General features: G+C 40.7%; 1 protein-coding gene across 4 annotated transcripts in view; it reads right to left on the bottom strand.

Annotated features, from left to right (window-relative positions):
- LOC105828262 (rho GTPase-activating protein 20) overlaps positions 1–15,470 on the bottom strand; it is a 188,367-nt gene that overhangs the window by 13,341 nt on the left and 159,556 nt on the right. The window contains exon 1 of one of the 4 annotated variants that reach the window (XM_012666509.3): positions 9,217–10,240. The exons of the other annotated variants lie outside the window; for them this stretch is intronic. Within the exon in view, the coding sequence (XP_012521963.1) occupies positions 9,217–9,327 (111 nt within the window). The 5' untranslated portion in view covers positions 9,328–10,240. Of the gene's footprint in view, positions 1–9,216; positions 10,241–15,470 lie in introns of those variants that run through there. 4 annotated transcript variants of the gene reach the window in all.

The following is a 15,470-nucleotide window of genomic DNA, read 5'->3' as shown; positions in this document are numbered from 1 at the left end:
TTCGACGATTTGTAATGTCACTTTCAGTATACTAAAGAACGCATCAGAAAAGATAAGGGAACGATGATGTACTGCATTCTTAAGAAAAAAAGAAAATAATAAGTAAAATTATTAGATCTTTGAAGTTCACATTTTCTAAACAGCAAAAAATTCAAACTGTCGACACAGCTAGCATTAGTACCTTTTATCTATTAGATCTTCCGAGATTAAAGGTTCTTCTGCCGACACACACAACATTATTGTGCGAACTGAAATTGAAAAAATTCTATTATATGAATTAAAAATATTCTTATTACCAAACCGGTAACCAAGAGAGATTAACGAGCTGAGAAGAAAAGGAAACCGAGAAGTCGAGAGCCAGGAGAATCAGCGTCGATGAAAGGAAGGAATTTGGTGAATGGGAGTGCCGCGTGCAACTCGTTTTTCCACTACAATGGCACTCACTGCGGTGTACGTGGCGATCACGCATGCACGAGAGAACGAGAATTCCTCGAGATTGTGGCCGATAGGACCGACGATCATGTTTCCAAGGTAATCGAAGAAGGTGTACATCGATTCGCGAAGACGCGACTAACGTTGGTAACTCGCGCAATTTCGAAACCGACCACGAAAGACACTGGACCTGCAGTTAACAAGGCATAACATGAAGTTTATCCACCTGCAAAACCAATTTATTCACGTAGGCATTCGTAGGCATAAAGCTTATATTATACATTCCTCGAGGATCGCCGTAGAGATCACCTGGCATTTAAATAGCTGACATACCATTGTATTGAAATTCGGACTTTTCTATCAGCTACGCGCCTCAAAAGTATCAAAATTATATTTGCGTCCATCTGACATTTTTCTTCAAACGTTTTGCGCGGAATAAATCACAGCTATCGATGTTTTGTTGTCCAAAAACTAATTTAGAATGGACTTTGCATCGCAACTTCGTCATCGTATGCGTTATTGAGTGGATACGCGCGGAGCGAAGACGACAAACTTCTCCGACGACAAAACGATATCGTCGAATGCATAATGAGGCCTGACGTCATTGTCCGGAAAGGTACAAGCCCCCCCGATGGGGAGCCAAATATGCCACCCACGGGTTTTGATCGCACATGACAGTTCCCCCCTTGGTGTATCCTGCTGCCTCTGAAATATCATTCGTCGAATGCGCACGGCGTAGATTAAAAAAACGATGTTTGCTATATGATTTAAGTGTGACGACTCCAAGCGTCAAATAATTCTGCCATTTATCAACAAACCTTAATTCAGATACGCAGAATTACTTTTGCGAAAGAATATGAAAGTTTTTTTTATCTACATAAAGTTCATAACTTGACAACAAAGTAACATTATAATGAGTTTTGATATTCTTTAATCGTATAAAATTTGAAGACAAAATTTTTCTAAATCTTGTTTTGAAACGAAGACTGCTATCGCGTTCATAGAAAGCGTTTCTGTAACTTTTTTAAAATTGAGATTTATATAGTTAAAACGAGAGTTATTCTATAACGTCAGTCAAAATGTCCACGATTCAATTGTAACAATCATAAATGTATATTACGATGAACTTCAAACAGATATAGGAACTTCAGCTGGAAGCACTAATTAAGCATAAAAATTTTTCAGACTATTAAAATGTATTTACACAGAATGTAAGCACATTTTAATATTCCATTCAAGAGTGTCCCTCCATTTGATCTCCGATCTTGACGATCGACTCGTAACGATCGTCATCCTTAAAGGACATGCTCGTGAGAGGTGAAACTACGATGCCTCGCATATAAACAGGATTTTTAATCGCGCGCAGTCGAATCTTCGTCGCCTATGGTCGAGTGCGTAGCTTCATCTTTTTACGACGTCACCAAAGTGGTGGACTCTTTCTTTCTCGTGGCCCGAAGAATCTCGCAATTAGCACGAGATCCAACGAAGAGAAGGATTCGAGAGCGAAGAGGCGAAAAAAAAGGGACATATGCGCCGATTCGAGAGGCGAAATTCGAAATTACTCGACGCAGATTCCCGATAGGGAACAAACGCGGGAGAGGAGGGGAGTGGATGTCCTTGAAACGTGGTAGTTAACCACCACGACATCAGCAAGAACGAAGTATTACCTATCTCATCGAAGGTGAGGATACGCCGAGAGGTGCGTGCACGCACGCACGCACGCGCCTCCGCCGAGAGTGAAAGAGAGATCTCGATCGTCGAGAGACCGCACTTGTGGAACATTAAACGCGATTTTCGAAAATGTCAATCCTTCGTACGAAATTTGGAAAAATTAAAAATTGCAGTACTTGTGAAATTACAAAATTTTTCGCTGTTTTTAAGAATATTTAAGTCCTGCGAATCCTGCGAGTTTTCTTAAGATCTCGAATTTCCAAGATGTTGGAAATCTTCGCGTGTTTCTTTGTATTTCGACTCTGAGAAATCTGAGATTTTATCCTGCCTTCTCGCTTCGAGATTGGATCAATGTAAAATATGGCCGAAAGGTACAAAGATATACCGAAGAAAATGAAGAAGAAAAATGGAAGGTGATTCGAAGGTCCATCGGTACGCCCACGGCGAGGACGCAATTACGGTTTAACATACGATTTAATGCGCCGTCGTTTTGCCCGGGTTTGTTCGCGCATGCAGAGCCAAGTGGCCGAAAACTGGTTGCGCCTCGGTCCGAGATGCCTTCGGCCAAATCGAAGGGACCAGGATATGCTGGACCGATTATATTTAAAGGGTCGTATTCATATACCGCTCGCTTCATACACCAACGCGACGAAGACACTTTATTCGAATCTCTCATGCGAAAATACTCTCCGCGAATGCCCAGCGCTACGTTACATCGCGATAATAGTATTTTGGTCAAAATATCGTCGGCCGCGTCACTTTGATTCTATGTTTATACTACTGCACTTGCACGCGATTAAATCTTCGCGCGAGCCTCGACTCCTTCGTATTCTTCGTTCGATAATTGTGCGATCATTGTTTAAATAAATTCCGTAATCGGATTTCCTCTTTTTTAATTGGTCACACTTTCAGCGAGAAACTTTCAGCGAAACAATCATATTTCAACTAAATTAAAAAGGCAATTGAATTCCGATTAAATTTATACGTATTAAAAAAATTTAATAAACCATCAATTTTTTTGCCATCTCGATTATATGTTTTGATTTCCATCATAACTGTAATAAAGCTTATTTGAAGTAGGAAATAAAATTTTATAAAGGTTCTTTATTCGATTCGTTTAAAGCAACATGTCAGACGCAACACTGTAACCCATATAACTGTATCCAACGCTAGGGAAAGAAGTAGTTTGCTCTCTCCCCCGACGTCTTTTCCGACTTTTCTTCTTTTTCAAGCAACAAGTTCTATTGATTCCTCAGCGAGGACTTTAAAGATCGCCAAGAGCCTTGCCAGGAAACGCATACGAAGATACCGAAGGCAGCTCTCTTCCTTCTCCCTTCCTTCCCTTCTTCGCTCTCGACGTTCTGCACAAGCGCTTCTCTCTACTCTTATTTCTTCTCCTCTTCTTCCGCCTCGCGGTCTTCTCCCTCTCCTCTCCCTCCCCCTTCGCTCCTTGTCCTATTCGCGTCTCCGGGAATGATTCCTCATTCGTCACGAACAGGTGCGGTTCTTGATAAACGAAACGTGGTTTCTTCGATTGCAGCTTTATGCGGAAATTAGCGTGGGCAAATAGATTCGCCGGCGTCGTTGCACCGTCGGACGCGCGATGCGCTTAATTGCATGCATATCAAATTTAAGTGGCAAAACCATGACGCGACGGCGCGCGACAGCGCGATGGCGTGTCACCTCTCGGGAAACGGCCGCGAAATCGTTTATCATTTCCACTGCCACACGCACGGAAATGCAATTTTCCAGAATATGCAGGAAAGCTTCTTGCGCGACGCGAGTTTCTCGTATGTATTTCTTGCGCGCCCGCTCGCACAAGAATATTCACTGCGATTGCGACAGCTTCCTCGTGGAATTACTGCATAAAAAATTCTTCTTTTACATAAGTCTGGTACAAGACGTAATGCGTAATGCCAATTGTCAGATGCTTTGAACAATTAATTTAAATCGCCGACTCAAAAATTCCTTAAATACTCTTCTTATTATTCACCATTTACTGATACGCATTTTCCTTGTAGTGAGTAAATTTATCGGCTCTTATCGTGTGTAGCTACACGGTTTTTATTTTTTCGTTCGGGCTAGAACTGCCAATTATCGTATTGTTTGTTCCATAACAATTCCGTCGCCGAATATCCTATCACTAGCGCATCGATGGATACTGAACGCGGCACACTCTCATTGACGAATAATACTTGAGCGAGCCTTTATCGCGGATTATTGCATTAAAATGCATTTATGGTGCACGACGACGACGACGACGACGACGACGACGCCGGTCGGTTATACGTATATTCGCGTTCATAAACGCTCGTACGCAATACAATCGCTGCTGAAAGCAACTGGCGCCTTTAACGAGCGTGCTTTTCACGTCCTTAAGAGGGGTCCTGTGTAAAGCTTACGAAGGGTCGTGACAACGACCTTGCCGACGTCTGGCTACGCGGGATGGCCCTTAGTCATCCTTCGAGAATACCGGCTGATGTGTATCTTCACGCTGAGGCCGCCTTATCTTTCTATTACGAAAGAAACGATGCATTTCTATTCTCCTCGTGATTTCCACGTCATCCGAGAACGCATTTCTAACCCACATTTTCCATAAATGTTTGTAACTCATTGTTCAATTTTTCTGTTAATCCTTCGATATGTTCGGTACACAAAGCTGATTAATAAGTTCGGACAGGTGTAATATGAATATGAATCAAATAATACAGAATCGACTTAATTAATTAACTTAGCATGATAAATAAACTTTTAATTTCCTCTAAAGTTTTCTCATGTAAGCCTATGTAAAGCAGGAAAGAAGAAAGATAGAAATCTTAACAGAAACAAATCAGCGCGAACAGACACGAATGAACAGCTTGTTTTAATGAGCTTAAACAGCCAAGTTATTCATTCGTGTCTGTTCGCGTTCGCGTTTATTTGGTCTAGATCCAGCTTAAAATTGATCGTGATTAAACTCAATAGCAGACACATTTAATTCAATTTTGAATTTTATTATTTAAATTAATTAATTTCATGTAAGTTAAAATTTATACATGACAATTGTCGCCATGTCATTTGTTGATGCTGTTTCGGCTATATGTACGTCATGCTATATTGCAATATGTAGATGATAATAGTATGAGCTATACAATTTTTCCAAGGAGATATTTCTTTGTTTTCTAATCTAGAAGAGTTCGTCGATTTCCGAACGATGCCCGAGAGGAAACAGTCAGTAGACCGAACGCGGAGGAGAACTACATTGCAGGTCAATGCACCTGGGCTAGTTTTCGAAATAACTTCAAACACAGGTTGTGTGTAGCACGCGGTCTCCGGTCCTCCCCTGCGCCACCCTTTGATCTGCGTGGGATCCCCCTTCTCGGATCCCCTTTCTTCGCGGAATCCAGAATATCGTCGGACATTCGTAGACAGTCTCTTGACCAGGCGCCAAATCGCCCACTTTATATTTACACTCCGACATACGAGAATACGTACAGGGCGATTCTATAAACGTGGCGCACGCTCCTTAAATGCGTTCAGTATAAATAAACGTCTTAAGATAAGATGCACTTAGATCCGGGACTTCAGACGAAAACTTAAAAGCAGATGATTTTTCGGCGCTTTTAGCAGCCTTTTGTTCAACTCTTTAATTCTCTAAGCAATCAAAATTGCAAAATATCGAGCACACGTTTAATATTTGTAAAGGTGCATCACATACTATAAATCATTATACTGTAGCAATAATAATAAAAAAAAAAAATACAGAATCTTTTGTATTCTCTTCTACAAAAATAATATGCGTGCGCATCATTGCAATAATTAAATAATTAATAAATAAAAAATAAATAAATACATATGTTATTGCAATTGAGACGCGACAAAAACTACAATCTATCAAAAATATAACTAATGTAAAATAATGTAACTGACGAGACTTATCGTTGAATCACTCTTGAATCTTGAACATCACTTCTTGAAACGTTGCCGAGCGCATTTAATGCAGATTATTAGCACACCGTGTAGAACAGGTTACACGTCGAGGACGTAACCGATACGAATCATTTGTCACGATAGCATACAAATGCTCGAGCATTCGCGAGTTTCGCTTTTCGCTCGCGCCGCCGCCGTTTCTTTGAAGCGCTTGACCAACTTCCGCGTCGTAAACGCCATGCGAAGACTACCGGTTAAATTTACTGCACGTTCCGAGGAAAATTTCCACGCTGAGCTACACTTGACTGAGATACGTCAGATAAACTCTTCTACCGGAAGGTTCTTCGTAGTCGTTCCAAGCGTGCCAAAAAAAAAAAAAAAAAAAAAACATTACGGAAGACAATACAAAAGGTATTCTAATTTGAAAGAATTTTTTGTAGAATATTACAAGCAACAAAAGTTTCAAGATAACTTTATAGAATTGATATTTATATTATTCATTTTTTCATATACATATATATCACTGTTAATATATTTATTTTTTATATGTATGTTTATTGTTAAAAAAATAATTGATCTGTACGATTATATAATAGTACCATAGTAAGCAAAGTCTTCGTTTTTTTTAATTGATAAAATCTGCACGAACAACACGATTTATCAAATTTTCAAACAGCTCGAGATAAACAACGTTAAAGCGTAAACGCGCAACAGAAATGAGCAGCACCTCATATTTGCATTTCAATCAGAGTTTGAAAGTGATATATCAGTTTCTTTCTTTAATGATAACGGTACAGGAACATATATCTCATCGATAATTATCCAAAGCTAAAGATGACTTCGTGGAGAAATTTTGAATTTAAAATCACTTAGATTATACACACACGGTTTCACAAACATAATTTTCCGATCTTTCACTGTTCTTGCGGCAACCGATCGTCCCAATTCTTGCACGAAAGAATCTCGTGTCTTCTCGTGCGCGACGAGTAAGTGCATGCGGGTCAGTGTGCATGTGAAGTGGCTTGTCTATAAGGCAAATGTTCCTAATCCAATAGCGAAGGTAACCAATAGACCGACCGATAAATTCCAAGTGTGGCTTTTTCAGTATCAGTTGTTCCATTTTATACGATCGCCTCCAGGTGCGACAAACGCGAGGTAATTCAGCCAGAAGACACAACGGTGAACAGTCAATTATGCAAATAAATGTATCGCCAGTAAAGCTCGTTCTACATTAATCGCAAGTAGCCAGTTGCGACTTGCGACAGCCAACTGTCGAGTTTTAACTAGAAACTAAGCGCTCATTGGCTGTCGCAAGTCGCAACTGGCTGCTTGCGATTAATGGTAGAACGGGCTTAATATTTATTGGTATGCAGCGATCGATATCTCAGCTAAATTTTTGAGACGCGGCAGCGAATTAAAAATTTGCTCAAAATTTCACTCTTCTAGAATTTTACAAAACACTCGTGCGTGATATATGTTCATATTTTAAAATTTGGTTAAGCTAAATCTCGTTAAAAAATGTATGTTCCTCTATAGAAGAGATTATTGCAAGGTTAATCGTAAGATTAACATAGGATTGCATTTAAAAGGCTCGAATTACAGTGTTTCCAACTGCGAGAGACTTTTCGCTCGTTTCTACTCACTCTTATGTCACGTGTTTCGAAGTAGCAGGCCGGATGAAATTCTTTTTCTTCCGCAAGTCCAATGTAGGATATCTTGGACGCGCCGCCGCGAGAACGTCGAGCGCGGAATTACGCCGAAATAGAAGCGAGACGAGTAGGACGTCGGGACGACGGCGCCGACGATAAAGAAACAGAAGGAAATGAAGGGAGAGCGACATCAGTGCGAGAAAGAACACGACGAGGAAGAACGGGAGTGGCGGGACCTCGGACTGGAAAAGGTCCAAGATCGAGGGTAACGTCGTTATCCCGGCATGAGACGGACAAGACTGCACGGCCGGCTGGATGGAACTTAACTGTACAGGTGTGATCAAATTCGTGCCACCCGAAATAGTGAACTGAAGCTCGAACTAGTGGTTTAGTTACCTGGGGGCTGAGCTTTGTCGGGATTGGTAGAAATTGTAAATGGGAAGATATATGAGTATGCGTTTCTCTCACAAAAAATAGAAAAGTAACCAAGAATTTTCAACTCAAAAGTAAAATGCTACTTCAATTGTGTCTTGACTAAACAAGAAAAACAAGAAAGTATAATATATAATATATCATTTTTTTGTTAATTTTCTAACTCGATATTAGTACATTTAGAAAATACAGAAAACATAAAATTCCGTTTCCAAATATTCAATATTTGTTCATTAAAGTCTAGCTATATGTTATAATATATATAAAAACTAAATTATGAACATCTCGCTTTGTATAATAAATGAAAAAATTTTATTATGACCATATGCTATATTAAAATTGTTTTGTCTGTAACAGTATTCAAAGAATTTTACAATACTGCAGTTAAAAATGCAGATCAAAACGCATAATGTACATTGCGTTCCCTCTTACTTCAATCACGGAGAACGCGACATAATGCACGTTATTCAGTAAACTCTCGCACGAGTCTCTCCCCACCTCTCACGAACCGAAGAGTCGTAAGAAATAGATAGGAGCCTGCGGAATGTAACGAAGCCGCGATGAACCAGGAATTTCAAAAAGTTCGATAAACGAGACGAGACGAGACAATCACGGAGAAATCCAAGGTGAAAGTCCAATCGTATTGTCTCAGCGAAATGTAATCTCGTGAACACACATTTATATGAAAAAGCCTATCGCTCGACTCTACGTCTCCTCTTGCCAGAGGATTATTTCCGCAGAAGGACCTACAATCTCACGGAACATTAAGAAAATTACGTCTGACGCACTGAATTTATCTTGAATGTACAAAAAGCGGTTTATCTCGAAGTGTAGGAATTGTCATCTAGTTTACTGTTCCTAATGCACAGACATACATTATCTCAAGATATACAAAACATTCATAAATTTTCAGAAAACTGTCAAGTATCGTCTAGACGATAAAATAATGTCTGAAAAATAAAGTTCAGAACAGAATTCTAAAGAGAAGGTCAAGCAAAAGCTTTTAAAACAAATTACACACAAAAAAAATAAAAATTTAAAATAAAACATTTTCAATTAAAGAATTACGAATAAAAAAGTACTAAAAATATCTAGTTTCATGGCATGTTCAAGAAAAACTCACACAGACTGTTAGTCGACTGGAGATGGCCGCTTTTCTCGGTGCCGGTGCATTCACCAGCTCCAACTCCAACTTGCGCACGTCGTAATATCCCTTGTAATACTTGAACCACATCTCTCTCTCTCTCTCTCTCTCACCGATCACTCGCGCGCTTGGATGGGCATACGCATCGCGCGTATTACGTGCAACAACGAGATCGACGACTCTCGAGCGAGTCGTTATTTATCCCGAGAGAGCATCTCTGGACGCGCGGCGGCTGGAGGCACTTGGCTCGTTCGTACCACGGTGCTCTATCGAGAGCGAACTGCCACTTCCGTGCTGCCTCTCACGATGCGATGCCCGGCGTCACCACTGGGTTGCATCGCGGTCGGTTCGATGAAAGAGTGCACTGTTTCTACTTCGCGATTCGCGGTCCGTATCGTATCGCGGTACGCAGGGACGAAGATAAATACGAAGTGTGAGACGCGCAGTAGCTAGCGAGATGTGATGCGAGAGAGAGGTGAGGGAGAGAAGGAGAGAGTAGCAGGGAAGAGCGCGGCGTGATACGATACACTCGAGGACCTTTGAAAGACTGTACGCCTCGGCACGATCAAGAGGCCAAGTATAGACGAGGCGCGGCGGCGCCTCGTGTAGGTGCGTAATGCGTGCACGCGGGTTCAAGATCGTCGTGTGCGTGTGCATACGGCCGTGTGTTGTGTCCCCGCGCGCGAGCCACTAGACTTAATTAGTCGCCTCATCACTGGAACCACGACTCTTTTTTCCTGCGAGCCACGTGCGATTTCACAGCGCGAGGGCGGCTGCGAGACCGGGACTCCTTTGTATCGTGTGAGTCGGCAGCGTCTTGAAAAAGCGCGATGAAACGCGTCAAAGAAACGACTTTCCAAGTACATGTCGCTTGGAAAGTGGATCCTCATCTGCGCGGAGTACGTCGCATCGCCTCTGTTTTATCGTGGATGCTCATGTGCTCTGTTTCTTTCTTTTAAATATTCTACAATTCCATCGAAGAATCTCATCTGAGTATATTCTAATTTTATGTATAATATTGAAATTATATTAACGTAACTAATAACTATTTTAATTATTTTTCAATCAAAGTGTAAAAAAATAGTGATGCAACTCGGAATCAAGAACACATCATTTAAAGAAATATAAAAGAAACTTGAAAACAAATAAGAAATATTTAAAAATTACGTGTATATATATATATATATATATATATATATATATATATACATATATGTCTAGATACTCTAGATAATAGATATGTTACTGATGTTACATAAGAGGAAGCCTAGAAAAATTATCTTCTGAATGATGATTTCACGGACATAGAAGAAATAGCACAGTCCTATTAGTACTATTAGCTATCTCTCTGGGCTAGATAGATAATACGTCTAACCGGATACCGATGGACACAGTGACGACATGGCGTTAATCAATTCTTAACGAGTAACGAACGAGCTTCGACGAAAGGCTACGGAATCGTGTCGAGGTGAACGACATACCGAGACGATTTTACGAAATTGTGAGTTGAAAAATTGCTATGCATCTCGTTGGTAATAAAAACTTGCGATATTTCAGTCATATCGCGCAAAGATACGTGACAGAGATAATCTTGCGGTATGCAAGAAAGCTGTTGAACCGTTCGAAAAGTTGCATAATGCAGAGACTGATGTTAATTTACTATCCCCATATAAGTAACGATATAAATTCGATAGGGTTTAAGAATCCTCTTGAAAATTTTATGTTTCTCCTCTCCATGTCACGCGATTGAAAAAAAATCAATATTTTATATTGTAAAATAATAAATTTTTAACAGATAATGATTTGTAAGCTATAAAATATGTAAAATATATCGAATTCACAATTTCAAAAAACGATCTTATTTTTGCTAAAAATTCTGAGAAGGAAGTTTCTCATTCATTTCTGTGCAATACAATCCTGAGAAAAAAAAGTTAAATCTGATATCCCGTTGACACGCGCACTCGTGTACCCGTTGGCACAAGTTTCTCGATGAGGAAATACATCTTCTCATTACCATTTAGTTACTGCAAATGAGCGTTATAATTCCCTTAAGTTCTCGACAGTGAGGAATTTTCATGAAGGGTAATGAAGTATAATATAAATAGCACATGTTTGTGCAAATAAGAGTATAATCTAGGGTCGCGTACAGTAAACTTTATGTAAAAACACGGAGCAACATAGCATTCGTTTGCGTATAATTACGCAGAAGTATATGTAACAAATTTACTGACTCTTTTCTATCGACTTGTTTTCAAATTAAATTAAAGACTCAAAAATTCAAGACAATAATTCTAAATAAAAAAAAGACACAGTTTAGATTTTTGCATTTTAAATAATAATAAATAGCATAACAAACGTTTAAATGATATTGTTTGCTTTAGGCGAAATCTTGAATGCGATATCAAGTAAAACTCGTCGAGAGATATACAGGTAAATAAAATGATAAAAATCTTCACGTTGGGCAACGTAAAAGTAGAGTCAAGTTCATTGTCGCGCAAGCTGACTTCCTCTCTTTCTCTCGCCGCTTCTCGCTCAATCGGAATCAAATCGTTCGTATCCACCAACAATTCATTCGTTTATCCCTCGTCCTGAAATTTATGAACGAGTGGTCGCTACGCCATTAATCACCGCGCTCGCATTCGCGCTCGTTTATTCCAAAAAAAGTCCGCGCATCTCCGGCGGTGCAAGTGTATTGATTTATGGGCCGGTCTCGTATCACTTTTAGAACTTGCTCGTCCCTTTTCTACGCATCGCGGCGAGATTCCGCGCCAATGAAATTATAAAACAAGTGCGCGAAATTCCATCAGTCGCGTATTTGCGTTTCTTTGAACGCCTGAATCAATTTCGCGAAACCGAGAGCGGTCCTCTTAATCGATCGTGTGGTCCTCGTTAATCACCGCCGTTCCTAACAACGAGATCTATGTGCACAGGATATGTAAATTGATTTCTTCCATAAGGGCACTGGAAGACGCGCAGGTATCACGTTCACTCGCGTCCATGCAGAGGCGAAAAAACGACAGCACGAGCGAATCGCGTTCATTTACTCGGAAAGTTTTACACCTTACACATTTTAAGAGTTTATAACAATTAGAAATATTGGCTAAATAAAATATTACAATGTTATAAAATTGATCCTCGTAAATAAAAACATTTTCGCCCAAGCAAATACTATAAAAATTATAATTTCTATCTTCGATCAGGCAGCAGGAATATTCTGATCGTCTAACGCTTACAATTAATCTGTGTGCAAATCGATTTAAAGTCAATTGCCCATTTGCGATGTAACCGTGCGACCGTCGCGTGTTCATTAATCAATACTGGTTCCGATTGAGAAAAAAACAGCAGACTCATTTTACGTTGGAAAAAGCACGCACTTATAATTAGACAGACACAATTTCGTGTCCTACAACATTCCCGCGATCGCGAGACGCAGGCCAGAAACGCTCTCTGCGTCGCGTACTTAGGCGTCTCTTTTTTTTTTATTTAGCGAGCAAACTGATCGCGTGCAAGTCTTAAGATTGTATCTACTTTCAATACGCCTTGCATTACATTTTTTTGTGCCATCTGCGTGATTGCCTCGTGCAAACACGCGTACGTGTAACTGTTCAAACAGGCACGACGCCGCGCCAATCGCGAGTGTCCCCGCGAATCATTTTGACTCGTTGGCGAGCGTCTAGCGTCTTATAACTCGTCGCGAAATTTATGGAACCCGTTCCCTCATTAATCGGCATTACGCCCCGATTCAAGAAACGCGTGCGCTCGCGATTATTGCACACGCGGTTATAATTAACCATAGCAAATTGCGAATTTACGACACACATCCAAAGACTTTGAAAACTTGTTGCAAATTATTTTAATTACCTAAAGCGTCACGTCACAACGCTCTTAAACATCTCTCTCCCGTTCTCTCGTTCACGGGTTGTGTGTATGTGTGCGCGCTGCTTTATATATAAAAATATTAAAAAATTTAGTAAAACTCATTTAGAGAGAGAAATGAGACGACAAGTTCTCATTCATTGTATTTTTCCTTCTCGTATTTACAATGACAAATTAACGACGCCGATATATCTACCGATGTAATCCCAATACCATCGAGACGGGACCGCGCGTCTCGCCCCAACCACCGGTTGGGGAGTTTTTAGTAAAAAATCTAAGCACCACCGGCGACTATCGGTCATATCGACCATTGAGATCGTACTGATAACAAATAGTCTCGAATCAATCCCCTCCCGAGAGAGAGAGAGAGAAAGGGGGGGGGGGCGATTTCATTATCCTCAGGTATTGATATCGCCTCACAGGCGCGTAACGTATGAAACATAGCTTGCTCTCATTAATCAACAGCGGCTCGCGCTATTCGCGGCGGGGACGGAGGGAGGCTAGTCCCTTGCTCGAAAGGGGCACGAGGCGCTCGCTCGCGTAATTGCCTAGCGTTGTGCGGACCATACGCGCGGCATAATTTCGATTTCCATACGGGTGCGGAACGGCGATGGCGTCCTTGCTGCGGGATGTTTCTCGCGAGATACGAGAGACGAGAGGAGAGAAGAGGAAAGGAGAGGAGAGGAGAGGATCATCCCGCACGTCTAGCGATTCCTGATTTATGAGCCGAGCGAGCGGCGCGCAGTTTTCAAAACTTATCTACCCGGCCCTCCCTCCCCCGTATGTATGCCAGTGCAATTGCGCCGACCGCAATTATTGCACCGATGAATCTCTCCCTCTCTCTCTCTCTCTCTCTTTCTCCGATCGTTCAATCGCATCTTTCAACGGGCTATGCATTCGCGTCCAAATGGCTCTCCTTCGCCTTCTCATCCTCTTTTTGCTCCCTCTAGTAGCTCAGAATGAGCCGGACTCAAACTAGTTCCCTTTTATCGCTCTTCTAACATTCCTCGATATTCGCCAATGCACGATACCGTAACGACGACGAGAACGGTACGCCTCGCGGCGTTATGTACAAGTGTCGAATAAATAAATTTAAAAGTTGTTTGTTAAAGTATTTAACAATTTTCAAAATAAGTACAAAAAGAAATGGGTTACTTGTGCCGCTCAAATTAAGTTTGCGCAAAGAATCGGCAAGAGAATTTAGCAAGATTAGCGCACGGATGTTGACATTCTTCAGTGCTGTAAACAACGGTAAATCGCTTAATTCCAGATAACGTTACAGGTGTAACGAGGTGCGGTGCATACGATTAGCAATGCAAATTCGGATTTGTCGAGGCATTTAATTAGCGCGTGATATGAAACGCATTCGCGAGAGCGCCGTTAGAAGTGGAATGACATGGCAATGCTGCCGGTCCACACGCAGAACAACTTGCTCCTCCTTCGATGCAGCGAATGCACGTTTGCAAAATTAATGGGACACTATAAGAAGCATCCAAGTCAATGGTGTCGTTTAGAAAATATCACGGCTGGCCACTATCGATCGTCAAGTGCCCACTTCTGCGAGTGATGCCTGAGAGATCGGCTAATAGTCGATATCTGCTCGCGTCATCCCTGGCTACGTTGATGCTTGCGCTTCTCTAGTTGCGTAACGCATAAGGCCTATAGTCTTAAAATACACGCGCTCGAGCTTGATACGAACGAGATGTGGAACGGGCCGATGTGTGCCTGGTATTAAGAGCTTCTTACAAAGTCGCTTAACAAATCGAACGAGTATCCCATTACTTGGACTAATGTTGCTCCAACTGCGAAAGAAGACCGTTTTCGCTGATTCAATATCGATTAATTTTATTGTCTTCCACTGTAATTTTGAAACGAGATGGATATCATTAAGTTAGCCGACGTTAACGTAACGAAACTTAATGGAGATAGTTTATTTAAATAATCGTCGGTCATATCTCAGACAGATCGAAAAATCTGCAACCTATTTGCAGAAAAATTTCAAAGATATAAGATTAAATTTATTTTCTTATATTATGTAGCAAGTCCAAACAGGTAATATCATGTTTTTGAATCATATCTTATAAAGTATGAAAGTTTTTCAAATACAAAATAATAAATAGTTCTTTTTTTGAATTTTAATATATAGATACAACTACTTCACACAGTTTTATCATTATTTTAATTTTTAACACAATCATCAAAATACTGTATGATGCTCGAGAAGAATAAAGGTATTGCCAACACAATATAATGATTGGAATAGAGCGATCTGAGCTGCTTATATCGCGAATTGTTTCAATGTCGATCGATTCACGATCACTCTCGATTGACTTCCACTTCTGACGTTCCGTTTAGCG

This window comes from Monomorium pharaonis, chromosome 4 (genome assembly GCF_013373865.1).
Source record: "Monomorium pharaonis isolate MP-MQ-018 chromosome 4, ASM1337386v2, whole genome shotgun sequence".
Lineage (NCBI taxonomy): Eukaryota > Metazoa > Arthropoda > Insecta > Hymenoptera > Formicidae > Monomorium > Monomorium pharaonis.
This window is presented reverse-complemented; position numbering and strand designations above follow the sequence as displayed.